This window comes from Impatiens glandulifera, chromosome 8, assembly GCF_907164915.1.
Source record: "Impatiens glandulifera chromosome 8, dImpGla2.1, whole genome shotgun sequence".
Taxonomy (NCBI): domain Eukaryota; kingdom Viridiplantae; phylum Streptophyta; class Magnoliopsida; order Ericales; family Balsaminaceae; genus Impatiens; species Impatiens glandulifera.
The window spans coordinates 12870342-12896692 of NC_061869.1; the positions used below are offsets into that span (position 1 = coordinate 12870342).

The 26351-nt window shown below is 32.2% G+C and overlaps 3 protein-coding genes across 3 annotated transcripts; all 3 read left to right on the forward strand.

Moving 5' to 3' along the window:
- The first annotated feature begins 2676 nt into the window (after positions 1–2676).
- On the forward strand, positions 2677–6051 carry LOC124912184 (serine carboxypeptidase-like 51). The gene is made up of 13 exons (XM_047452746.1): positions 2677–2888; positions 3040–3134; positions 3254–3361; positions 3442–3682; positions 3780–3823; positions 4061–4128; positions 4424–4529; positions 4604–4821; positions 4898–4967; positions 5062–5112; positions 5260–5312; positions 5458–5590; positions 5848–6051. Exons 1-13 carry the CDS (start codon positions 2750–2752, stop codon positions 5914–5916), a joined length of 1395 nt encoding a protein of 464 aa, XP_047308702.1. The 5' UTR covers positions 2677–2749; the 3' UTR covers positions 5917–6051.
- A 2781-nt stretch (positions 6052–8832) lies between these two features.
- LOC124912820 lies at positions 8833–10386 on the forward strand. The gene is made up of 5 exons (XM_047453464.1): positions 8833–9021; positions 9255–9320; positions 9401–9766; positions 9876–9922; positions 10014–10386. The coding sequence occupies exons 2-5, from the start codon at positions 9275–9277 to the stop codon at positions 10188–10190; spliced, it is 636 nt and encodes a 211-aa protein (XP_047309420.1). The 5' UTR covers positions 8833–9021; positions 9255–9274; the 3' UTR covers positions 10191–10386.
- Positions 10387–17084: 6698 nt separating this feature from the next.
- On the forward strand, positions 17085–26003 carry LOC124911982. The gene is made up of 19 exons (XM_047452530.1): positions 17085–18539; positions 19361–19432; positions 19551–19755; positions 19847–19955; positions 20934–21029; positions 21371–21457; positions 21562–21643; positions 21726–21785; positions 21861–21913; positions 21995–22164; positions 22503–22716; positions 22815–22872; positions 23219–23275; positions 23362–23607; positions 23934–23998; positions 24100–24156; positions 25154–25247; positions 25362–25502; positions 25589–26003. The coding sequence occupies exons 1-19, from the start codon at positions 17406–17408 to the stop codon at positions 25706–25708; spliced, it is 3120 nt and encodes a 1039-aa protein (XP_047308486.1). The 5' UTR covers positions 17085–17405; the 3' UTR covers positions 25709–26003.
- The last annotated feature ends 348 nt before the right edge of the window (positions 26004–26351 follow it).

Consider the following 26351-nt stretch of genomic DNA (forward strand, 5'->3'; position numbering starts at 1 on the left):
TGGTTGAACTCCGTTATCAAATTCTTAGTGTGTTCTTTCTTACATTTCTTCTTTTATTCTGTTGGTTTTTCTAACAAGTGGCATCAAAGCCGAAGGTTCGTCATTAGCATGGTGGTTGAGTCTTCAAAAGGGACATCAACTCCTTCGTCATCTTAGACGAGGTCTCAAATGTCGAATTTGAAGTTTGCGGTGGAAATATTTGATGGAATTGGGTATTTCGGCATGTGGCAATGTGAAGTTCTAGATTGTCTTTTTTAATAGGGTCTAGATATTGCTATTGAGTTCAGAAAGTCATATGGTATAGAAGAAAAAGATTAGAGTATCATAAATCGATTGACGTGCAGAACAATTCGATCGTGCCTATCTAGAGAGCAGAAATTGACAAATTGAAGGCTCAATTGAGTAAAGAGTTCGAGATAAAAGACATGAGAAAAACCAAATTTAAACATTGTTTAGATTTGGTAAACATTTTTCGCGTTTGAGTCGGCGCTGAAGAGTGTCAATTGGAAGCACTTAAGAACTATTTTTTAATAACAAAGAATTGTATTGAATATTATGTCAAGGTGGAGATTTTTTGTTTTTGGCATACAATTAGAATCCCAAATCGAAAGATGATGAGAGTGGGCGAAGCTTTTAGTCTATAAAAGAAACTATCCCCTCTTTGGTTTATTACAAACAATACTTGTATATCTTCTTCCTTATTAATTGATAACCTTAGTGCTTAGAGATGTAGATAACATTTGACCGAGTTACGTTATCAAATTATTAGTGCGTTCTTTTTTACATTTCTTTTTTTATTATGACAATTTTTTCAAAAAGATTCAGACATCACTAACTGGATATCAGTCATATGCTCATACTCCGTAGTATGCTCTAAATATTTGTCACCCTGACGACAATATAGAAGAAGGTGAGACATCGATTTTAACTTTTTAAAATTAATCCAATAACGGACTAATCATATTATATTAATGTTTTATATATCTGTCGCCAGTTCAAATTCAACAATGAAGGAATCTCAAACTTTTACAACTTCTCCCAATAGAGAAAACTCATAAAAAACAAATAGATTATAACAATTGCCCAACATAACAATCACTTTTAATTTATTAGGATGAGATTATGAAGAATATATCTTGATTTTGATGTAGTCCATGATTCATTCATCATAAAGCTCTCATAGTTTCTCAATAAATTGTGTGATCTCTTGTTTTGCGACTACCAACAACAACACAAGTGTGTTACACACAAGAAATCATGTTTCAAATAATTTGAACCCTTCAAACTACGAGATGAAATTTTGACAGTGTATTAACACTATTTTAATAGATGTTGAGAATCTTCAAACACGTGTAAAACCCAAAACCTCGAGTCTTTGGTTTTTGCCCAAATCGCTGGTCTAAATGTTAAAAATTGTATCAAAATCCAACCCGATGTCGGAACAAAGTGCAACTAGCTAGAGTCACCTTTTGAATATTGTTAGAACAAAGTGGCATGTGAGCCATACATTGAGTTTTAACCAAGGACTAGACTTAGACTAGTAATGAAATGCCAATTCATATGAAAAAAGAAGGGCAGACAAATTTAAAGTTAGTGTACTATAATTATGTTCTCAACTACCTTTCGGCTTTAAATCGTCGACTGTGGTGACTCAACTAATTTACGGTTTTCACCTGCAGCCTAGGAATTATTTTTGTTTACCTAGTTTATATATAACATATATTCTCACATGTGTCGCAATCTTGCTAACGCTGTTTCTAAATAGACTGAATAATGAGTCCAAATTTGGCCAGAATGTTTATGTGACATGCATCATTCCAGCCAGCCGGATATCTGTCCTACCTATTCATTTTGTCTCATATCTTGTTTGCTCTTTAACAGGTCAAGAAAATTCTCTTATAAAACAATTTAAGTTGTTCTTGCTAATAAGCAAGGAAAACAAATGATTAATTTATTTGCAATAATAAAAGATAAATGGTACAAGGGACATCACAAATGTACAAATTATGGAGTCAATCCCAATGTTCAAACAGCAAGAATTCTGGAGCTTAGTGCCAGATTGGAATGAAAAATTAAGTTTCAGTTTAGAGTATCCTAGCTAATCGTGTTTAGTGTTATATATTTATGATTTCACGCCAAGGTTCAATTCTCGGCAAATCTAAAATACTCTCGTAACCATGTCCCAAACCGGCCCATGACCAAAACAAACTAGTATAGACTCAAAATCAAGGTCTTAGTGACTGTTCAAATCCGGTTGAACACGATAGTTATTCATCATTCACTTCAACTTAATGCGTTTCAAATCATAAAACAAATTCGAATTTGTTTTTTTATCTCTAAACAAGACTCTTATCATTTAAACTATCCTAATAAAGTTTTTGTTTCCATTAATTGTCTAGGTTTATTAAGAGCATAACTATGCTAGCAAAACAATTCTTTTGTTGGATAATAATTTTCTATTTTTAACAAAATTACATGTTGTTGTGTTTGTTTATTTAAATAGAGAATCTTTGTATTTCTTTAAGCAAAGGAATTTTCAACTTTTTGATCACTTAATTGTCTAATCAAATAATTGTTGGATTTTTCCCCAAAATAATGAATTATTGGATTTGTCATCTTCATCTATAAGTTTAATGTCTCTATTTATCATTATCCAATTGCAATGGGGTCAAGAAGCTTTCATTACATTTTCATTATATAAACACATACTCAACATTACTTCTTCTTCTTCTTCATTTGAACCTCCAAAATGACATCCATGTATAATTTCATCCTCATCCTTTCCCTAGCCATTATAGCTTCCAATTCATTTGTCCATGCAACATTTCATACTTCCTCAGGAACCGACGATGGATCTGAACAATGGGGTTACGTCGAAGTTCGACCTAGTACGCCCTAGCTCCTTTCTTCTCGTAAATTATAAATTTGTCACTTCTCTAATGTTTTTTCATATTTGATTCATTCGAAAACTCGAATTGTAATATTTATTGATGGTTTCTAATTGAGTTTTCATTTTTGTGGATTATATATTTAATGTAGAAGCACATATGTTCTGGTGGCTTTATAGAAGTCCTCAAAGAGTTGAAGATCCTTCTAATCCATGGCCAATAATATTATGGCTTCAAGGAGGCCCTGTAAGTATCAAACACTTGTAAATTATTTTATAAATTTGTCTTTACAATGTTAAATCATTCAAAACATAGTCCTCAAACTTTTAGAAGTTTTGATTTTATTGATATTTTCTTGAAATCAGGGAGGTTCGGGAGTAGGATTTGGAAACTTCGGGGAAATTGGGCCACTTGATGAAGAATTGAAGCCTCGAAATTCAACTTGGCTCACCAAGGCAGATCTTTTGTTTGTGGTAATTAATTAATCTAACTATATGTTTAGAGATTTTTAAATATAAATTGTTCCATCTATTTATAACTCGTGATTTAACAGGATAATCCTGTTGGAACGGGATATAGTTATGTGGATGACACGAGTTTAGTCGTGAAAACTGACGAGGAGGCAGCACAAGATCTAACCACACTGTTGAAAGCGTTATTCAATGGAAATGAAACGCTTCAAAAGAGCCCGGTTTTTATTGTCGCGGAGTCATATGGGGGAAAGTTTGCAGTTACTCTCGCACTTTCGGCTGCCAAGGCAATCGAAAATGGACAGCTAAAACTACGTCTCGGAGGTTAGGAAAATAAATAAATCTGTAAAAAATAAAATGTTGTAACTAATTTAATACATTATACATAGAGAATGTTAATGACATTTTTTTGTACTTGAAGGGGTGGCTTTGGGAGATAGTTGGATTTCTCCTGAACATTTTGTGGTACCTAATAATTACTTTTTAAGTTTGGTAACTTGTAATTCAATATTATAAGGTTTTAGTTACAAAAAAATATATTAAAACAATTTAAATCTATCTTTCTCTACATGATCAATTTGTTTGTCCATATAATAATCAAAGCATATTCCTCAAACTTTAATGTTATGGTTTAGTATTTCCATTATTTTTGGTGCTTTAGAGTGAAATTGAATTTATTTTAGAGTGTCTATAATAATGCAGTTCTCTTGGGGACCTATTCTTAAGGACATGTCAAGACTTGATGACATTGGCTTGAAGCAATCTATTAGGTACCTTCTCCTATTCAATCAAATGTTACATAAATTAGATTTGGTTATTGCAATTGCGAGAAAACTTAACAAATAAGACTTTCTTTTGCCATAAATGTGACCCGTGACACACAAATACATGGTCGTGACACTTTAAAACAATGTTTATGCTCGTTTAACATCACATTTGAATCAATCATCGGATATGGGATGAAACATGTTTTATGTTTGTTCTCGAGTCATAGGGAATGGATATAATTATACATTTTCTAGACACTTTTTTCGGTCTTTCATTTGATTTTCATTTTATGAATAGTTTGGCACGAAAGATCAAGAAACAACTTGCAATTGGAAAGTATGAAGATGCCACACAAACTTGGGGAGATCTTGAAGATTACATTTCTTCTAGAAGCAACTTTGTGGTCTCTTTTCTTTTTTTCCTCTTAAAGAAAAGTAATGTTGAAGATTTTTGAGTAACTTAATTTCAATATCGCAGGATTTCTATAACTTCATGTTGGATTCCTCGGAAGGTGTCAGTACTGTTGAAATTGTTAAGTCTCAAAACTACAAGAAATCCCTCGGAAATAACTACTACTACAAAAAAGTCGCGTCTTCTTTAAATCATGCAAATCCTGGAACCAATTCTGTTGATCTCGGAAGCTTAATGAATGGACCAATAAGGCAAAAACTCAAGATTATTCCATCCAGCGTGACGTGAGTAAACTAAACCGAGTATATTGTTCTATATGTTTCATTTTGTAACATGATCGCAATGAGATGACCATGATAGGTGGGGAGGACAAAGCGATCTTGTGTTCACAGCTATGATGGGTGATTTCATGAAGCCAAGAATCCATGAGGTGGTCGATTTGAATTATCATGTGTCTAATTTATTTATGACATTTTTATTGAATATTTAAAAAACGTCGATTTATTTCTTTTTATATTTATCAGGTTGACGAGTTACTTGCCAAAGGCATAAATGTGACCATTTACAATGGACAGGTAATTATTTTTATATATGTGTAACTTTTTCATAATCAATATAAACCATCCAACAATTCTTAATTGGGTTATATTAACCAATGGTAAAACCTTCATATAATATAACAAATAGGCTAACTTTTTATGTTTACATTTAACCAATGACAGGTTGACTTAATATGCTCAACCAAAGGAACAGAAGCATGGGTCAAAAAACTCAAGTATATATACTTTTCTAGTTTTTCTCTTACAATTTAAAAAATATTGATTTTTAGTAATAATAATTAGAATCTTCATTTTAAACTTTGATGGAATCAATTTGTTTTTAACTTATTTTACAACTAATTAAATAATATATGCAAACAGATGGGATGGCTTGAACAATTTCTTGAATTTGAGCAGAACTCCATTGTACTGCGGGCAAGGCAAGGTCACAAAAGGGTTTTTCCGGTCCTATAAAAACCTATTCTTCTATTGGATACTCGGTGCAGGCCATTTTGTAAGTGTCTACTTTTAAACCGGGTTTATCTATATTCATGTTGTTTTTAAAATCATTAAGTAGGAGTTGCAATCTAATCTTTGCGATAATGTGACGATGTTTTAAGATGTTTTTGTCACATTTTTCGTTCTTTCATAGGTAGCTAATGATGATAATGTCCGTGTTTTTTATGCTTTTTTTTATGTGATAATGTTTATGTCTTGATCATAATTTCTGTATTTAATAAAAAAAATGATTTGATATTTTGATGTATGCAGGTACCAGTGGAACAACCATGTGTTTCACTTGAGATGGTGGGAAGTATTACTCAATCTCCCAATAAATGATAAAATGTTATTTAAATTTGACATTCACATTTTATTGTTTTTACTCTTTATGGAAGAAGGGAAAATGGACCAAGACCCAATAAACTTACTAGTGTCTTCATCTCTACTTTTTTTATTTTTTAAATTTTCACATTATAGTACTGATTTTTTTTTAATTAGGTTGAGTAATAGTTATTGACTTCTTGTAAGTCTTGAATGTATCCCTCCAAAAGCTTGAGCCAGAAAATGAAATTTTGTTTCAAGTCTACAAAAAAATATATATATCTAATTATATATATGAGATTTTGGATTTCTATAGTAAACAAAATTGAATAACTTGAGATTGAGACTAAATTTTGAATACGCTAAGGATGAGATTTGGTAAAAATGTAGGCAATCTAAGTTTGCGAAAAAATATGAATCAATTATATGGTACCATTAATGACATGATGTGCATTACACTATTATTATTATCTAGAAGAGAGAAATAGCATACGAATGAAGGAACACCCATATCTTGAAATAACTATTATAGTTAGAGAAGCTAGGGGTAGTATTTGCAAAAACACGATATTCAGATTATGTACTAGAGCGAGAAACAACAATTGGTTTCTTACTTCTCCATGAAATTAGAGATGTGTCAAGAAAAAATAATAGTTAATAGTGGATCGACGATCAATTGAATCCCTTGCCCAGTCAGCATCAGAGTATGCTCATAACTCTATAGTAGAAGGTTCATTAAAACAAAGATGCTCATAATACTATGGGTGGTTTGAAACAAAGGTCTGGTATGATCACAAGAAAAATTGAGTAGAAAGTTCATTGACTCTAAATTTAGATATAGTTGAAAAACATCTTATGTTCCCAAAATGATACATGACGAGAGATACGAAGATGTTGAGACAATGAATTCAACACCTATATCATTTTGTGTTCGATTCCATAACCTGAGAAACAAAATAATCAAATTCAAGTTTCTAATTTAGTGTACTCATGAGGTTGTAATAAAACAAAACAAGCACATCAAAAAACTTTTTGAGAGTTTGATAATTTGTAGCTCGATGAAAAAGACATTCAAAGGAGATATGTTACCTGTGATAGAAAAAGGAATACACTTGTAGTATAAATAGCGATGAAAGTTGTTTCTTCCTAAAATTATCGGGACAAGAAGACGATATGAGAAGGGCTCGAACAACATTAAGATTGTGTCTTGTTTTTGTTATGCCCGACCATTTTGTTGAGAAATTTCAGGACAAGATATTTGAATAATTGTGCTCTCTTGTGCTAGAAACTTTATGAATTTTGTGTCTTTGTATTCCATGGAATTATTAGTACGCAAGATTTTAATTTTGGAGAAAAACTGAGTATGAATCATATTGGTAAAACGAATGTAAATGGAGGACAATTTAGACTTATTACGTACCAAATGATTCATGTATAACGAGAAAAATCATCAATAAATATCACATAATATTTCAAATCACCCATAGTATTATGTGGTGCAGGACCCCAAATATCAGAGTGAATCATATCAAAAGCAGCTAAGGAATTAGAATCATTAGGAAAAAAAAAATATAAAGTGTCCTTTAAAAAGCTCACAAGAAACACAATCAAAAGTTTGAGTCTTAATAGGGCCTAAGGAACCACTAGAAATTAAAGAACTCAAACGATATATAGAAGGGTGACATAATGGAGAGTGCAAATTTGAGAAATGATAGATCTAACAAACGAGAAAATTTATATTTATCAACCAGATGGATTCAAAGTTGATGATAAAGAAAATTGGGTTTGCATGATGAACAAATCATTGTATAGATTGAAGCAATCGTCGAGACAATGGTACAAGCAACTTGACAAGTTTATGATGGAGCACAAGTACATAAGAAGCAGATTCAGTTCATGTGTGTATTTGCGCAAATTGCAAGATGAGTCTTACATCTATCTACTCTTGTACGTTGATGATATATTGATAGCATCAAAGAGCCAATATGAAATTGACAAATTGAATTCTCAATTGATTAAAGAGTTCAAGATGAAAGACATGGGAAACCAAATTTAAACATTGTTTAGATTTGGTAAACATATTCCGCGTTTGAGTCGGCGCTGAAGAACGCCAATTGGAAGCACTTAAGAATTATTTTTAATAATGAAGATTTGTATTTGGATATTGTGTCAAGGTGGAGATTTGTTGTTTTTGACACAATTATAATCCTACATCGGAAGATGATGGGAGTGACAAAAGTTTCTTAATATATAAAAGAAACTATATTCACAATTAGAATAGAATCCCACATCGGAAGATGATGAGAGTTAGGGAAGTTTCTTAGTGTATAAAAAAAATTATCCCATATTTGGTTTATTGCACCAAATACTTGTATCTTGGAGACGTATGTATTATCAAATTATATTAGAGTGTTTTTTTTATTTGTTTTCTTCTTTTGTGTTTTTGTCAGGATTTTCCCTAACCGTTTGAACGTTCAAAGTAGTATTATCAGCCATATGAACATGCGAAATAATAAACTTTTTTTTTGTAAATGTGAGAAAATAAGATTCAGAAATTATATGATTATAACATTCTGAATAAAAAAAACTTGAGGTAAAAGTACATGATGTATTATTATCATGATCCGATAAAAGTTCTCTTTAATGAAGTATATAGATAGAGAATGCAAATTTTAAAAATTTATTCATTTAAAGTTGAATCAATATAAACATTAATATTCAAAAATAAATACACAAACTCTAAACAGCCATCAAATCTAATGGCTAAATTCTTGTACTAGGTTAGAAAATAGAGAAATAGAATAATATTGTGTATATATTTAAGATAATATATATATTTATACCTTAGTTAAATTAGTAAATATAATAAGAATATAATAATATAAAATATAATAAAATATTATTATCCCTCCTAATCCAACGGTCTTAATAAAACATCACATGGATTACTCTTTAAATTGGTTGATATTAAAGACCGTTGTGACATTTTTCGATCCAACGGTCCAATTGATCACATACAGGTTTAAAAAAACTAACTTCCCTTTTCTTTCTTCCTTTCATCAGTTTCTGCGCTCTCTCTCTGTCTTCTTCCCCTTTCTTTGTTCTTAGCATCTCCCACCAACGGTAAGCATTTAAGCATCATCCTCCATTTCTTCTCTGGGTTTTCTTTCAAAAATCACTGAAAATCTTAACTTTTCGGTGGTTTGGTTTCCAATTATTCTATAGTAGTATATTTTTATAAGTATCTAGAACTAGTTCTTTGATGATATCCCAATAGATAGATCATTGAACAAGATCACTATTTCAGTTTTCAATTGATAAGGAACTTTTGTAAAATCAAATTTTTGTTTTTTCAGAATACGTGTTTATAAACATTATGCAGAGACTGATTCAAGACCGAAACAACCACCTCCCTTATGATGGTAATTTGATCTATTGAATAATGAACAGTGTTTTTCTTCCATTTTATGTTAGTTGATGTTAAAGAACTGTTTTTTTTAAGGAACTCTGGCCTGTGGAAAGATTAGTGTCTCAAATGCACAAAAGAAGAATAAAGACATATCAAAATCCAAGAAATCTGTAAGGAAAATCTTGGGTGATCTTACAAACTCGAAGAACCCACATTCACAAGTTTCTTCTTTCAAACAAGGCAAGAAAGTTGTTGTTCCAAAAGTTTCTGAAAAATTGCAAACAGGGGGTAGAAAAGCTCTCACAGATATCTCAAATTCAGTGAAGATAGATGAATCTTGTAACTCTTTTGATGAACATGATGAAGGCTTTATGCATAATCATGAAGAATGCATAAAAGCAAAGAAGAGAGAAGAAGTCATGGATTTGGATTGTTTTTGGAAAACAATTGGAAGGAGTGGTATGAAATAGATCAGTAAACTACCCTTTTATTTATTATGTTTTTTTTTGTTTCAGCCTAGGAAAATCTAACTATTATGTTTGTTTTTTTTTTCCTTTCTTGTGAACAGATATTAAGTTGGCTCCACCCCTGTCTCATTTCTCAAATTCATTCAAGGTTTATATAATGATCATTTTACTTGTTCTTTTCGAATTCTGTTCTTTTTTAAGATTGATATTGATAGAATGCTGTACAATAATTTTCTCAGTTGGATGATCGAGATACCTGGCTGGAGGAATTTATGGAAATACCCGAAAGTCCTGAAAGACCAAAATCTCGAGATTGTTCTTATTATTATAAGCAATTGGAAGAGGAAGAAGATGAGAGGTATTTAGATTCATTGATGATTCAGTCTCCTGATTTCAAATTAATGGTGTCTCCTTGAGGCATTTGGAGGATGATGAAGAAATGCTTTTTGCTGAATTCTTCTTTGTTGTTAATACGTCTGGTCTAGATTTGAATGGTCAATCAACTGATTGTTGTTGTTGTTGTCCCCCATTATGTTTGTTTGAATCTTATGAAAACTTTGTTTGCTCTTAATAGATAGTTTTTAAAAGAAGGTGGATGTTTTGACTTGTGAATTTTGTTATACCTGGATACCCTTTTGATAAACAAGCACAATGAAAATATCCTCAATTTTGTACATTATTATTATTATTATTTTTTGTTAATTATATAAGGAATAGACACAAACAATCAAATAGACAAAAGTAAAAAAAATTGAAAGCAGTAAAAACACCAATACAATCAAATAACACTTTAGAAAAATTTGAGAAAAAAACAAAACAAAAACTAGTAGAAACTCATAACTAAGTGGTAAAACACATAAGCTCGTTTATATAAAGTTATGAGATAAAGTCTTCATACATGACCATTTAAAAAAACAAAATTTGAAACAACACAGGATTTTAGAATGGTTAGGTCGAAGCTGACCTGCGTCCAATAAGAGGATATGCTAAGATTTGAATTCAAAACATTATTCCCAAGAAGTTTCATAATTTATTTCCTCCATTTTCATACTAGCTTGATCAATTGATACAACATGTTATCTTGATGCTCCAATTGTTTCCAATGGTTAAAAAACTAACATGACACTCTATAATTAAGATTTTCACTTCCATAGTTGAACCGGTGATCTTTGATATTTTAAAAACCATTATTATCACTTAAACTACTTAAGCAAAGTTGTAACATTTTTTTCACTTTCTAAATTGATTCCAAATCGTTTGATCTTGTTTCTTCTTAATTCTTCTTGTCTTAACTCTTGTCTAGAACATTGCGGCTAAATTTACATATTATAATCTTAACAAATATTTGTCTTGATTTAAGTTAAAAAGTTTCTTCCTCCATCTAATTTGGTCTTACTTTCTTGGAGAACTTCAAGTCCATGGATCCAAAAAACATAAGCAGAATAATCACACTTGTGATAATAAATTATTTCTCACTTGATTGAATCTTTAGGAGCGGAAAACAACAAACATAAACGGAAATATAAATGACACAAGAACACCAAAAATTTTAAGTGAAAAAACTTCTCAAATCAAGGAGTAAAAATCACGGAACTTTCGTCCAAAAGAAACTTCACTATAATCAAATATTAAACACAAAATAAATGAAGATAATAGTTTAACAAATAACGGATCTCACTATCTCTATAAGTTTATACTTAGATGTCTTTTGGATGTATTTAGATTAGCCTGTTTCCTTCAACTTTTATAGCAGGACGAGGACAGCTCAATAAGACAATCATGTTCCTATTTAATACAAATGGACTTCTAAATAGGTTGTACTTTTTTATTACATAGTTGGGAGCACAAACAAATAACCAACATATGTTTCATAATTTATTTCCTCCATTTTCATACTAGCTTATCAATTGATACAACATGTTATGCTCCAATTGTTTTCAAATCGTTAGTAAACTAAAATGTTATGGATACAAATAAGTTTTTAAACTAAAACGTAAAACTTGTTGAACCATTGAACGCCACAAAGCACGACTAGTTGCGAAATACTTTCAACAATAATCTAATATTGACTACGAAAAGACTTTTAGTCCAATTATCAAACTCACGACCATCTGAACAATTTTCTCCTTTGTTGTTACCTATCAATAGTCTATTCACCAACTCGACGTCAGCAATGCATATATCTATGGTGCATTACTTGAAATGTATTTATGGTCCACCCTTGATTTCACTCATCTAAAACTATCGAATCATGTGTGTTATCTATAAAATAAAAAAAACATGTATGGACTCAAGCAAACTCCTTGTACATGACACTCCACTCTCCATAATGCATTATCTTCAATTTGATTTGTTGAATCCAAATTAGAGACATCTTTGATCTTGTATCATAATGGTAATATATATGCCTACTTCTTTGTTTATGTGGACGACATCATCCTTACGATTAACTCTACGTCTCATATCTTCTCCTTTATAATTCAATTACAAAAACATGTTTCAATCTTAAGACATCGAAGATATTCAATATTTTCTTGGGATTGAGGTCACTTTAACACACATGTTGCCTTATATCTTAGCCAAACTAACTACATCTCAAACATCTTGAATCATACTTATATGTACAATGCATAACATCTTCTTATTACAGTTGTTGGATCTTCTATCTCTAAACATGATGCAGACCCTCTTGTTGATCCATTCAATTTTTTTTGGAAAACATCTTAGTGTCATTTCATTAAAAAAACTCAAAAGAAGGGAAAAAAAATACAAAAATTTAATATCAGATCTAGACAATTTGTAGATTTGACAATGAAACAATAATTAAATTACAAACAACAACAATAATCAATTAGCGCTTATAGCGTTTTTACTTTGATTCTACATGTGACTTTCTCAAACGAAATATCTCATATTTGACAACGCTTTCTATTATCTTCATTCCTTTCGATTTCTCTCTAAGATTGAATGAATGCATTTCCATCTGAAGTTATATCTCCCCAAATATCTTCAGCGGTTCTACTTCTTCCACTGCGAGTTCTTGAATTTCTTACTTTCCAAATAATATAGATTATTGCTCCAAAGTAACATTTCAACATACTTACATAGAATGATCTCTTTTTGCTTTATTCATCATCCACTCTTGGATTTCTTCTAATGTTCCTGGAAAGTTGATGATGTTCATATTTGCAGCATACCTCCTCCAGATTTGTAATACAAAAGAGCATTCCCCAAATAAATGGTTTATACTTTCCTCAACTCCCAAACATAGGACACACTTGATATCAAGAATGTTTATGTATTTTCGAATTCTGTCTTTTGTTGTCAACATTTCCTGTATACCAGTCAAAGAATAAATTGGTGACGAGAATAATCTTTAGAGACCACACCACATTATGTCAGTCTACCTCTTGTCCTCTTGTTCTAACCATTTCCCATGTCTTTTCTGTAATGAACTTCTCATTGCTTTCTATTTTCTAGCATATTTCATCATTTTTTTTATTGAGTTTATTCTGCCTCATTAGGTTTAGGATTCTATCACCTTCTAGAATACGCCTCAAAAGTGAATCACATTTACCTTCATAGACGTCTCACAATGAGTACTTGATGTATTCTCTTCTAATTTTGTTTCTTTGCATATCTTCTTTTAATATAATGAGAATATTATCCAGCCAATGATCATTCCAAAATAGTACCCCTCTTCCATTTCCAATTGTGGTTTTCACCATTTGAAAGACACATTTTCTTGTTTTTAGGATCTTCAATGACCATGTCATTCTTTCATTGATGCTTTGTGTCCAGATACTCTATTCTTCTTTCATAAATCTTGTATGTACCCATTTGACCCATAGGGATTCCGATTTTTGCTCCAACTCCCATAAGCTCCTGATGGTGAGAGCATTATTCCATTCAGCACAACTTTTTATTCCTAGTCCGCATTCTTTTATGATAGTGCAAACATTCTCCCATTTGACTTTTTTTGTCTCCTCTGCCTTGTGTTCCCCAGATGTAATCTCTCATGATTCTATTGAGTTCAGTCATTACTTTCTTTGGGATGACTATCTGTTGTGCCCAGTAGCCAATAATTTCAAAGATTACTCTTTTAACGAGTTCAATTCTACCTGCATAAGATAGTCTTTTCGTAGCCCAACCCAAGACAAAATTTCTAACTTTTTTTATTAGTTGTCTAAAGTGATTATATCAAAGTTGTTTTGATGATAGGGGTACTCCAAGGTATTTCACTGTAGTTCACCTTCCTTGATTCCCATAATATTGAATATGTTTTCTTTCTTTTCTTCATTAACCCCTCCATGGAAAACCTGACTTTTGTCCTCATTGATGTATAAACTTGTAATACTCGAAAAGATTGTTAAAGCTTCTTTGATTATACTAACAGATTCAATATTCGCATAAACCACAAAAAATAGATCATCTACAAAACATATATGGGTTATTGCTTCTTCTTTGCAGTACGGATGAAATTTGAAATGATGGCTTCTCAGAAAGATTTTAAAAATGCAGTCAAGAATTTCTATTATTAAGACGAATAGGTAAGGAGATATAGGGTTTCCTTGCCTTACTCTCCTTTCACCCTTAAAAAGTCTCCATGAATACCATTCACGCTCACAATAAAGTGAGGAGTGAAAACACATTGCATAATTCAATCAATAAAAATAATTGGAAAACCTGCAGCAAGGAGGAATTCGTGGATTGATCCCCATTTGATCGAGTCAAAAGCTTTTCTAATGTCAATTTTGAAAACTACACATGGCGATATGTTTTTCTTGCCATATCCATTCAATAAGTTCTGCATGAGTAGGATATTATGAGAAATAGAGCGTTTAGGAATAAATGTTGATTTCCCTAATCCCACAAACTTATCAATAGCTATTTTTTCAAACGTTGCGAAATAATTTTGTAAATAACATTGCAGCATGAAATAGGACGAAAGTCCTGAATTTTTTCCATAATTGAATTCTTAGGAATAAAATTCAACACTGTGATGTTCCATTGCTTCAACATTTTCCTGTTTTGAAAAGAATTCCAAAACCCATTTGCTTACATCTTTACCCATTATTTCTCAGTTTTCTTTGAAGAAGTTCGCGTTGAAACCATCTGGCCATGAGCTTTTATCCTCTTTCATCGAAAACACAACTTTTCTGACTTCTTCCATACTGACTTTTGTAATCAATTGGTTACCACTTTCTTCACTAATTTTCCTTTGCATAATATGTTGAAGCAATCTTCGGCTGTCCTCTATTATTGTGCTCGTTTTTGTTCCAATCAGCTTTTTGTAGAAATTTACTGCTTCCTCATTAACTGCCTTTTGTCCCTATAAAATATCTCCATTTGAGTTTGTGAGCCGTATGACCTAATTTCTGAAATTCCTTGACGAACATGTTTTATAAGAGAAAGAAGTATTCATTTGTTGTTAATTGTTAATCATAATGTTAGTTTATGCATTCCCCTACCACTATTGATTGGAGAGCAATTAAATGAATCTTAAGATACCTTTGAAATACCTCGTATTATGGGCTCTTGATTCGTGTCGTATCACATTTCTCTCGTTGCCTACTCAAATGTTGATTAGGCTAGTTGTCTTGATTATCAGCGATCCACTACTGACTATTGCATATTTTTGTTGATAATTTAATCTTTGGGAACAATAGCTAGTTGTTATTTCTCGCACTAAAGTATGAATTTTGGGCTCTAGCTCATCCTCCACTCAATTATTGGTTACAATATCTTCTCGGCGAACTTCAACTTTCAATGTCCAAGTCTATCTATGATGTGACAACATTGAAATTGCATTCTTGTTCGTCAATCCGGTCTTCCATGACCGGACTAGATACATTGAAATCGACTGCCACTTTGTTCGCGAACGAGTCGCTCTAAAGACTCTCATCATTCAATTCTACTCATGATGAAATTGTTGTTATTCTCACAAAATGTTTTTCTACGTGACAAATTTACATTGTGTCACCTCGTTATGTTTACATGAATATGTTAAACTAACATATTTATCTACAGAAGTCGAAGAATCCACATAAAATTTATTATATTGGTTTCTCAAACATCTTCTTAATTATTCAACTATCACATTTATGATTCTTAACAACGTTGATCTTATTGTATAAATAATGTCTCTATACTGTTTGTAAATCATCAAAAACAACTACTAATATACATTTATATTTATTTTTTATTTTCAATTAGAAGCAATTTTGTTTAAGAATGTCTTATTGATAATATTGAGGAGTAAAGACAAGATAACAAACTTTACATTATATTTGTACCAAACAAATCGAAAAAGGGAAGGAGTTTAATTGATTCTCAAATTTTGAAGAATAAAATTTTAATCTACTTAATTATAAAACATGTTTTTTCTCTTTTTAACTATGTTGTGTTTCTTTCGAACAAAATAAATACAAAGCTAAGAGATGCCCAAATTTGGCCATGTGTTACTCGATATGGTGTAACAAGAATTATTGAGGGATGCCCGAATTTGGCCACGTGTTATTCAATATGATGTGACGTGATAAACTCATTATTGTCGTACATTAATCATATCAAACTTTAATTCGTATTTAACACTTGATTTATCGTATCTAATCATAATTTGATTCGTATTTAACACGTAATATTTGTCGTATCTAATCATAATTTGATTTGTATTTAACACTTAATTTATCGTATCTAATCAGAATTTGATTCGTATTTAACATTTGATTTTTCGTATCTAATCAGAATTTAATTCGTATTTAACACTTGATTTGTTGTATCTAATCAGAATTTGTTTCGTATTTAACACTTGATTTATCGTATCTAATCAGAATTTAATTCGTATTGATTTGTACTATCTAATCAAAATTTGATTCGTATTGAGCACATGATTTGTCGTACGTAATCCGAATCCGATGTCAGTTAAGTTAAATCTTATTATCCGATTTATCCTTTCTAGATAATAATTGTTTTATTTTCTTATTAAATTATTATCTTGCATATTTAAAAAAAAATAGTATAATTACAATTTTTTGAAACTCATCAATATAAATTTGAAAATTATCCTTTTTTTTAAAATAAAATATATAAAAAGTGGGATTGATTTGAAGATGGTTCAATTATGATCTCAATGTTTTGTCTAACATATAATATATTTTGTTTGTTTATTTGAAAAAATATAATAATAATAATAATATATTATTATATATATATTATTTGTTTATTGTAAAGTTAAATTTAAAGTAAAGAAAAAACTACTATATATACACTTGAATGAATACGTTCTTGCTATATACATTGACGAACCCTTCTCGCTCTTCTACTGATTATGTGAATCCCTTCATTCGCCGTCGCTTCGATTCCTCAATTCTTCAATAAAATCTCCTTAAAACCCTAATTTTCTTGGAATCGCTTAGGCCCAATTTCATCTTATCATGTGGAAACCCTAGGTTTTTTTTTTCCTTATCAAATTCCGCTTCATAGTTTGATTATATACTTACCCATTCCGACTATAGGTGTTGTAGTCAGAGAAACAGGAACGCCGCAGCGAATATCGATAACCCATTTAGGGTTTGTGGGTTATACTCTGCGGCTGTTCTATATCTGGAAGATCTCTTACCCGGTTCTGCATGCGAGCAGAGACAACCATGAAGCGTGAGTTAGCTTTCGCATTGCAAGTTCAATCTCAGTTTGATAGTCCTCTCGGTCGAACGCGAGGAACCCCTGTTGAGAATGGATCGGAAAGGGCGAAGGGGACAAGAAGAAGCAATAGACTTAATGGTTCTTCTGAAAACCGGCGGAAGAAACCTAAGCGTGTGAGTATGACTCCTTCTCGGGAGAAGTCAGGGAATGTTCGATACAATAAGGAAGTTCTCGCTTTGAGTAATGGTGCTGCTGATTATGGGAAAAACAAAAGATCTAAAGTTGCTAATGAGGAGGACATGGTAAGTGGGGTTGAATCAATTGAAACTGCCAATCAGGATCAAATTGAAAGTGGGTCGATGGAAACAACTACTCAGGAGGTGATGGAATGCACGACTGTGTTACCTCCTTCTGGGGATGAGATAAGAGGTGTGTATGTTGAAGCTTCAGCAGGAGAAGGGCTGAGAGACAGTACTGAACAACCAAGATCTCACCAAGGTATATTAGATGATATTTTTGGGGATGAGATTATAGGGGTGTCTGGTGAAGAAGGTTCAGCAACAGAGGATCTGCTGGACACTACTGAACAATCAATATTTCACCAAGGAATATCTGAAGATATTGTTGGGAATGAGATTAAAGATGTTCCTGCCGAAGGTTTAGTGGAAGAAGGGCTAAGGGACGGTACTGAACTTCACCAAGAAATATCTGAAGATATTTCTGGAGAAGAGATCAAAGGTCCATCTGCTGAAGCAACCGCAGGAGAAGGTCTGCAGTGCTTAATGAATGGTGAGAAAGTTGAGGCCCAGAATGCTGATGCCCAGAATGTTGTGGTAGTGAAGGCTCCAAAAAGGTTCACAAGATCAGCTCTGAAGCAGAAGGTGGAGCAGCTGGATGTGGGATTGGTTTCTGTGCCAATAGCCATTGATTATGCACTGGATGGTGCAGTGGATGGTGTTATAAAGGTTAACAGAAAGGAGGATGTTGCATTAGGGGAGGGTCTATTGACAAAGATTGAGAGCAAAATGCCTACGATGCAAGGCAATTATTGGACATTGAAAAAGTTTTTGGCCACAGGCTTGCTTGATGGGTACAAAGTGTTCTATTACAGTTCTATAGAGGTTCTTTTTCGAAACTCTTCATGCATTTTTATTTTTCCTTTAATTGTCTCTCCTGTATCTTTATACATTTGATAAACTTTATCAAACATTTGTCAACCCATGGTATCAGGTATAAGCATTTTTATTTGCTCTAGTTCTGGATTATCTAGTTCAAGATTTCTGGGATGAGATACCATGGTATCAGGTCTATGCATTGGATATGATTTTTCTTGATTGAAACATGAGAGGAACAAATTAAAAAGTAGAAACCTTCATATAAGCTGGTGTCAGAAGATTTATATTTGTAGGGCCAATGTGTGTATGCATGTTAGGTTAGCAAAATATATCACACAAACTAATATGTAGTTAAGATTCATGTCAAGGAGATAAGAAGAGTTCAAATTCAGTTCTTAACTTTCTACCGTTGATAAGAATGGTGTAATATCTAGTGATGCCAATGTGTGTATTTTACTAGTTAGAGTGTATGCTTCTTAAGCGGAATTTGAGGGTTTGACCCCTACTCGCCACTTTTCACCCTTTAAAAAAGAACTAGTGATGTCAACCATAAATTTTAGATGATCAATTTATAAATAGCTATTATGTTAAAATTCAAGAATTTTAGGAAATGTCAAATCCCAGCTTGAGTTCATGTGTTTGTGTGTAAACTTCTAGAATTCTCATTTTTCTCATAATTTCTTGCTTCATATTCAAATTAGATTTGTTTTGTACTCTGATCTGGATCTTGCTAACGAGGCCCGGTTATATAATTTACAGTTGATGTTTTTATTTATGCTTGAAAACTGTTCCTTATCCTTGCTTAATTTGTGTTTTCTAATTTGTAGGAACATGTCCTGCATGGAGTGATTAAGGATGGTGGCATCTCTTGCTTATGTGGGTTGTGCCAGGGCTCAACAGTGAGTATTGTTTCCTGTCATTTGTGTGTACAAGTTGGCCAAAGTTTTATGTTCCTTATGCAGTTAGTTCCACTAGATAACTTTGCCCTATAATTTGACTTCTGTTGTGGTTATGTAGGTTATTTCACCTTGTCAATTTGAGATTCATGCTTGTAATAAGAGCAGAAATCCACAACAATACATACGTCTTGACAGCGGTATGAGTTTGCATAATGTGTTACTTGCTTGCCAAAATACTTCTGTTGAAGTTTTGATAGATACAATTCAAACTATTATTGGCGATCAGTCTGTTAAGAAATCAACGCTTTGTATGATATGCAAAGGTGAACTTTTCCTATTGAGTCTATTTGTGAGGCTGCATGGGGGATTAAGGTGATCATTAGTTAATCATTTTGATTCTTCTTGATTTTCTAGGCTCTTGCATACCAGTATCTTCTGATCAAGAGAAGCAATGTTGTGACTCATGTGCTGATGTAAAGAACTTGGAGATAACTGCAACCCCTATAAACACCCCTAATGCTAGGTATACTTTTGTATCTGGCTTTAGTACTATCTCATGACTTTGAACTTGTCTTAGCTTTGATTCTCTAGATTTAAATTCACTAATTTTAGAAGGTTGTGAAGTATTCAGTTGATAGAATACTTGCGGTAATGAATAATCCATTTTTCTAACCATGTATAATCTTGATCTGCTATATGTGGTTGACCTATGTTGATGCTCAAATTTCTTACTGCCTTCCTTGATTTGACCATAGTTTTTTTGTTTGGCATTGTAATCCTGCTAATGTGTTTGAGATATCGGACATGTTGAGTAAGTTTAAAAGTTTTATTTTGTCAAATCCACATCACAATCACATTGGAAAATCCCCAAAGTGAAAATTGGAAGTGTTTATATTTTTCATTTTTATTTTTGCATTTGGAATAATAAAGTGTGAAAACTTCATTCAGTATAAATTTTTTGGGAACTTTATATCCATTTTTTATTTGGATCTTTACAATTTTACCCTTAATATATATATATATATATATATATATATATATTTATTACTGCTTTGTATTTAGGACAAATCACATATTCTATATTTTTAGATTGTAGTCTAGAATTCTTTATGGATGACATGTTTGAGCCAAATGTGGTTTTATTTTATTTTATCACATTGTCAGAGTCTTTTAAATTGACCTTGTCAGCATTAATGGTGTTATCCATCTGGTTGATTTAGAACCTGTCAGCAACATGGACAACCCTTCTTTGTGATTGATTTCATGGTATCCATTCATAGTCTGCACTGGATTTTGATCATTTTCTGCTTTTTATATCTGAAATGAGCATGAGCAGTCTGTGTTTTCAATCATGTTGGCTTAAGGCAAAACTGGTGCGCAACTTTATTTGTATATGGTCTAGCCAATAGCGGAAGCTTGCGAATTAATTGGGATTCATTGCTTAGTTGCATAAGACCAACTACTACTTTCTATTATTGTTCCTTAAGGTTGTTTTTTGCAGGCCTTCCACAAAAAAACGAGGTCGTCCAAAGTCCTCTACACCTGCATCTTCATGCAAATCTTCGGCTTACAAAGTTAAAAAGAAGATTATGAAAAAGTTGGTACCTTCCATTAGAGCTTGTTTGATCTTGGGTTATTTGGATTATTTCTAAATAATCCTCTTTCACATTACAATATTTTGATCAATCAAATCACTTAATTCAGCAACAAAAATACTAAAATACCCTTGTTTTACTTTTATCCAGTTTAAATTTTCAATGCAAAAAGACATTTTAGTAATTTAACTCAAATTATCCACTTTTTCATCAAACAAGATTTTGATTTCATAACCCAATTTTTTCCCCAAATAGCCCAATATCAAACAAGCTCGTAGTTGTTTATTAACCACATACATTTCTTTTCAACTCTTTAATATATGTTTTTATCTTGTTTTATCAGGTCTCAGAAAGGATCTATAAAGTCTTCCTCTAGAATCATCTGTGTCTCTCCTCCGGTGGCGAAGAGTCTGGGAAAAATAACAAAAAAGTTTGTACAGTTTCAGTATAATTTCCTCAAATTGAAGTGCTTCTTACATTACCATGCGATATTCAAACTAATAGTGTATCTGCCCCTTTTTTAATATTATGTAGAGATTTGGGGATGCATAAGGTTGTTTTTGGTGAAGGAGGATTGCCTAATGGAACTGAAGTGGCATATTTTTCTCGTGGACAGGTTATCAGTTTGATCTCTGCCTATATTTTAATTTTGGATCCTTTTATTCAAATTATTGGACTAAATGTATCTGTGTTAACAGAAATTACTGGAGGGATATACAATAGGCCATGGAATATTTTGTCGTTGCTGCAGTTCTGAGGTATGTGTGTTTCTGTTGGAATTTTGATGTACCTAGCTTTGTGTCATATTTATTTATGTTTATATGTAAGTGCAGATTAGCGCCTCTCAGTTTGAAGCACATGCAGGTTGGTCGACACGCAGAAAACCGTCAGTCTCCATTTCATCCAATTAGTTTTGTTTCTATTTTACTGTCCGTTTCCTAACTCCCTCTATATATGTAATTTTCAGATACCAGAACATTTACACATCAAATGGGGTATCTCTTCATGAGTTCGCAATATCTATACTACAAAATGGTCGTAATAAAGAAGAAGAGGATAATGATAGCCTTTGCATCTTTTGTGCTGATGATGGAAATCTTTTGTTTTGTGATGGTTGTCCAAGGGCCTTCCACATGGGTATAGTCCACTCACTCACTTAATTAGTTAATTGCATCTGTATTTCATTCATCTTTTTCTTATGCTCCGCGGGGTAGACAGAGAGAGAGAAAAAACTGTACTACTTTCAAATAACCCTGTTTGATGTAGGTTATTAAGAACTATGTTATATCAGTAAAAAGATACGAGGGGTATAAATATAAAATGAATAAATACTTTTTTTTGGCTTAATGATTTGCATGATGTGATTGAAAAGTAAATTGCTGATTGGATTAGCTTATTTGGAAATAACTACAAATAACCCACATCAAACTAATTGGAGTTTGACAAATTGAATCACACATTCTTTGATCCTGCAGAATGTGCATCCCTTTCTAGTGTTCCTACTGGTAAATGGTTCTGTAACTATTGCCAGAATATGTTTCAAAGAGAGAAGTATGTGGGCCATAATGCAAATGCTGTAGCAGCTGGCCGAGTTGCTGGAGATGATCCGATTGATCAAATAACAAAGAGGTGCATTCGCATTGTGAAAACTGAAGAAGAAGCTGAGTCTGTTGCATGCCTTTTATGCAGGTTGTTAATTAGATCTAATACTTTGAACGGCTGCTTTATCTTCTCTCTCTTTTGCCCCTTTTAGTTTCTCAATTTTATCAATTTTCACTTGTATGTAGAGGCTATGACTTTAGCAAAACAGGATTTGGACCCCGAACAGTCATTGTTTGCGACCAGGTTGGTTATTCATGCTCTTTCCCTCATTTTTCATCTTTGGTTGTTATGAGCTCAAATCAATAGAAAAAAAATGTTTGGATAGAGGTGAATTGGTATTGGAGTGGCAAATTCCAATTATGTTGTTTATTTTTAAGAACTTAAACGAAGGAATTGATTTAGAACTTCAATCTTATGGAATTGAAACGAGTATATATATATGTATTTAGTTTAAATTTCACTTAAATTAAGTAAGAGAAAAGAAGAAAGAAATCAAACAAATCTCAAGAATTACAATCTATTCTAGTTAAAATTCCAATTTCCCTCATCCAAACACAGCCTGAGAAACTTAATTATTTTTCTTCCACAGTGTGAAAAGGAATATCATATTGGGTGTTTGAAAGAGCATGAAATGGATGATCTAAAGGTTAGCTTTGTAATTTTCTTTTGTTGTTACTGCCATATGCTTTTACTGTACTTGTGAATTAAAATTTATACCCACTAATGTTTCAGGAATTGCCAGAGGGAAAGTGGTTCTGCTCTATTGATTGTGATAGGGTCCACTCGATTCTACAAAATTTCGCATCACATGGAGAAAAGAACATTCCAGATTCTCTTTTAGACATCATGAAGAAAAAGCATGAGAATGAATCTCCAGATGGTTTCACTAATTTTGATGTGAGATGGAGGATTCTTAGTGGAAAAGTTTCTTCTTCTGAAACTAAATCACTGCTTTCAAAAATTGTGACTATCTTCCATGTAAGTACTACGTCTGATAGTTGTCTCTTCTCTTATTAAGCCTTCTAGTTATGGCGATTGCCGATAGCGAAAAATAGATGTTCGCATTTGCATTTACTCTCATTTAGAAACACTTTTTTATGTATCTGGATCTGTTTTTAAACACAAATGTTTGCAATCATTCAGAACTTTATTTTTGTTTCTAAATCTATTAACAAATCTAGATTTAGACATAATAAGTGTTTCCAAATGGGTATACTAGTATATGAATGTTGGAATCTACTTTTTAAGTTGACTCTTCAATTTGATTTTCTTGTCTTAACATTATTACTATTTCTTCTTTTCAGCATTCCTTTGACCCAATTGTTGATGAAGCGACTGGTCGAGACTTTATTCCATCTATGGTCTATGGGTAGGTGTCGATTTCCTGATAACATTGTTCATATTTTCAGCTGATTAATGTCTCTTTGTGTTGTGTGTAAGATAAAGATCTGTTTCTTTCTTATTAAACAGGCGGAGTTTTAGGGGCCAAGACTTCGGAGGAATGTATTGTGCACTCTTAACAGTCAAGTAAGGGTCTCCCTAAAGTTCTATATTATTATGGCATCTTAAATACTGCTTTTCATCCCTCCAGCTCCTTAACAAAGGCATCTAATTTAATGCATCATTTTCTCATTTTGTTTGTGAAACTTGTGGAATTACTGTATTAGGCATTCACAAATTAAAAATTTTAAAGCAAGTAACTAAGTTAGTAACAGATTAATAACTAGATTAGACTTTTTTTATTTAAAAATAGTCCGTGTACGCAGATTCGAACACATGTCCTCGCAGACATGAGTTCTTGCGCTAAACCACTGCGCTAAATTAGTCTTTCTAGGGCTAGATTTAGGAAGGAAAAAATAAAATACCTGGGACTGGGCGTGTGACCGTACACTTCTGTAGTTATTCTACTAACTATTCAACATTCCCCCATGTGTATGCTATGTTTATCTGTAATTTTTCCGTTCAATTAGTCTCTCTTTATTCAATGTTTGATCAATTGGTTGTTCGTTGTTTGGAACAACCGTTGAATTAAGTGGTTTTTTTCCACTTGGCTGCTAATTATTGTGAGTTTTGAATCGTTGTGTGCCTTTGAAATCAGATGACCAAATGAAGAGGTCATTAGTTTAATATCAGATGACCAAATCGTTGTGGGCTTATTTGGAAACACTTACTATCTCTGGAATTTCTCTATTTAATGCTTCTCTCTTTATTGAATGATTGTTGGTTGTTTGGCACAACAGATGAATTAAGTTTTTTTCCATTTGGCTGCTAATTATTATGACAGTTTTGAATCGTTAGTGCCTTAGAAATCAGATGACCAAATGAATATGCTGTTGCTTATTTGGAATGCTTCCTATTTCTGGATTTGTATTTGAAACCAGATCTAGATGAGAAACTGTCATAAATTTCTAAATCTGTATATCTGTCTAAGTTCTATTTTCAAATGTACATGCAGATGAGATCAATTATATGTTTGTTGTTATTCAATAACACAATCACATGACTTTTTTTCTAAATGATGCAGCTCAACGATTGTATCTGTTGGAATATTCAGAGTTTTCGGCCAGGAAATTGCTGAACTCCCCCTAGTTGCAACAAGTAATGCCCATCAAGGCAAGGTAAGGCAAATTATCATTGAAATTTATATTATTTCAATCAGTTTTAAGATTTCTCAACCATATGCTCTTTTCTTCTACCTAACCTTTCTCTTTTTTGTCTCCAAATCATTTAAGGGCTACTTCAAAGTTCTATTCTCTTGCATTGAGAATCTGCTGTCATCTTTGAATGTAAAGAAATTGGTTCTCCCTGCTGCTGCTGAAGCAATGTCTATATGGACAGAGAAGTTTCATTTCGATAAAATACCACCTCACCAAGTAAAATAAATTTTACATTTTAACTATCTGATTTCAATGTAGTTGTCTATCTTTAATCTAATTAGTTCTCATTGATGTTTTGGCAGTTAGCTGAATACAGGGAAAAGTGTTGGCCAATGTTGACCTTCAAAGGAACATCTATGCTCCATAAGTCGGTACCCTCACATGGTCAGACGGCTGAAAATGACGATTTAACAAGCGGTTAGTGTGGAGTCTGGGTAATTTTTTTAGGAGACCATATTTTGATGGTGACTTTTTTTTTTGGATATTGTAAAGTAGTGAGTTGAAAGGTTTTAGGAGGGTTAAAAAAATTTAGATTTTGAATTTCTTTTTTTTTTGTTTCAATTTGACATAGATAGATTTGAATTTATAATCAATTGGCAAGGGTTAATATTTTGGTGCTACATTTACTGATTACATTTGCATAGTAAGTCCCTAAGTTGTTGGGGCAATGTTGATTGAGCACAATTGGTTTTTATGTTATTGACAGACCTTGTTTTATGTTGTTTTTTACTTTTTAGATTACCTTATTTATTTTGATAGATGAAAAAATGTTTTTTATAGAATTATTTTAGTTCATGATTTGATTAATGGAGGGATTTATTTATGTGTGAAATAGTTATTTGTATAAATCTAAAGTTTGTTTCATTTTGATTTTTTTCTTCAAATGTTTTTATTGTAAAATTTTATAATTTTAAGGATGTTCATTAATTTTGTTTTAGTTAAACCCTTCTGGTTTTGAATTTAAGATTTACATTTTTTTAGTTTATAAATTATTTTGATTTTAAATGATTTTACAGAAATAAAGTTAATTTATATTAGATGAAAAACTGAATTTTTTAGAATTAT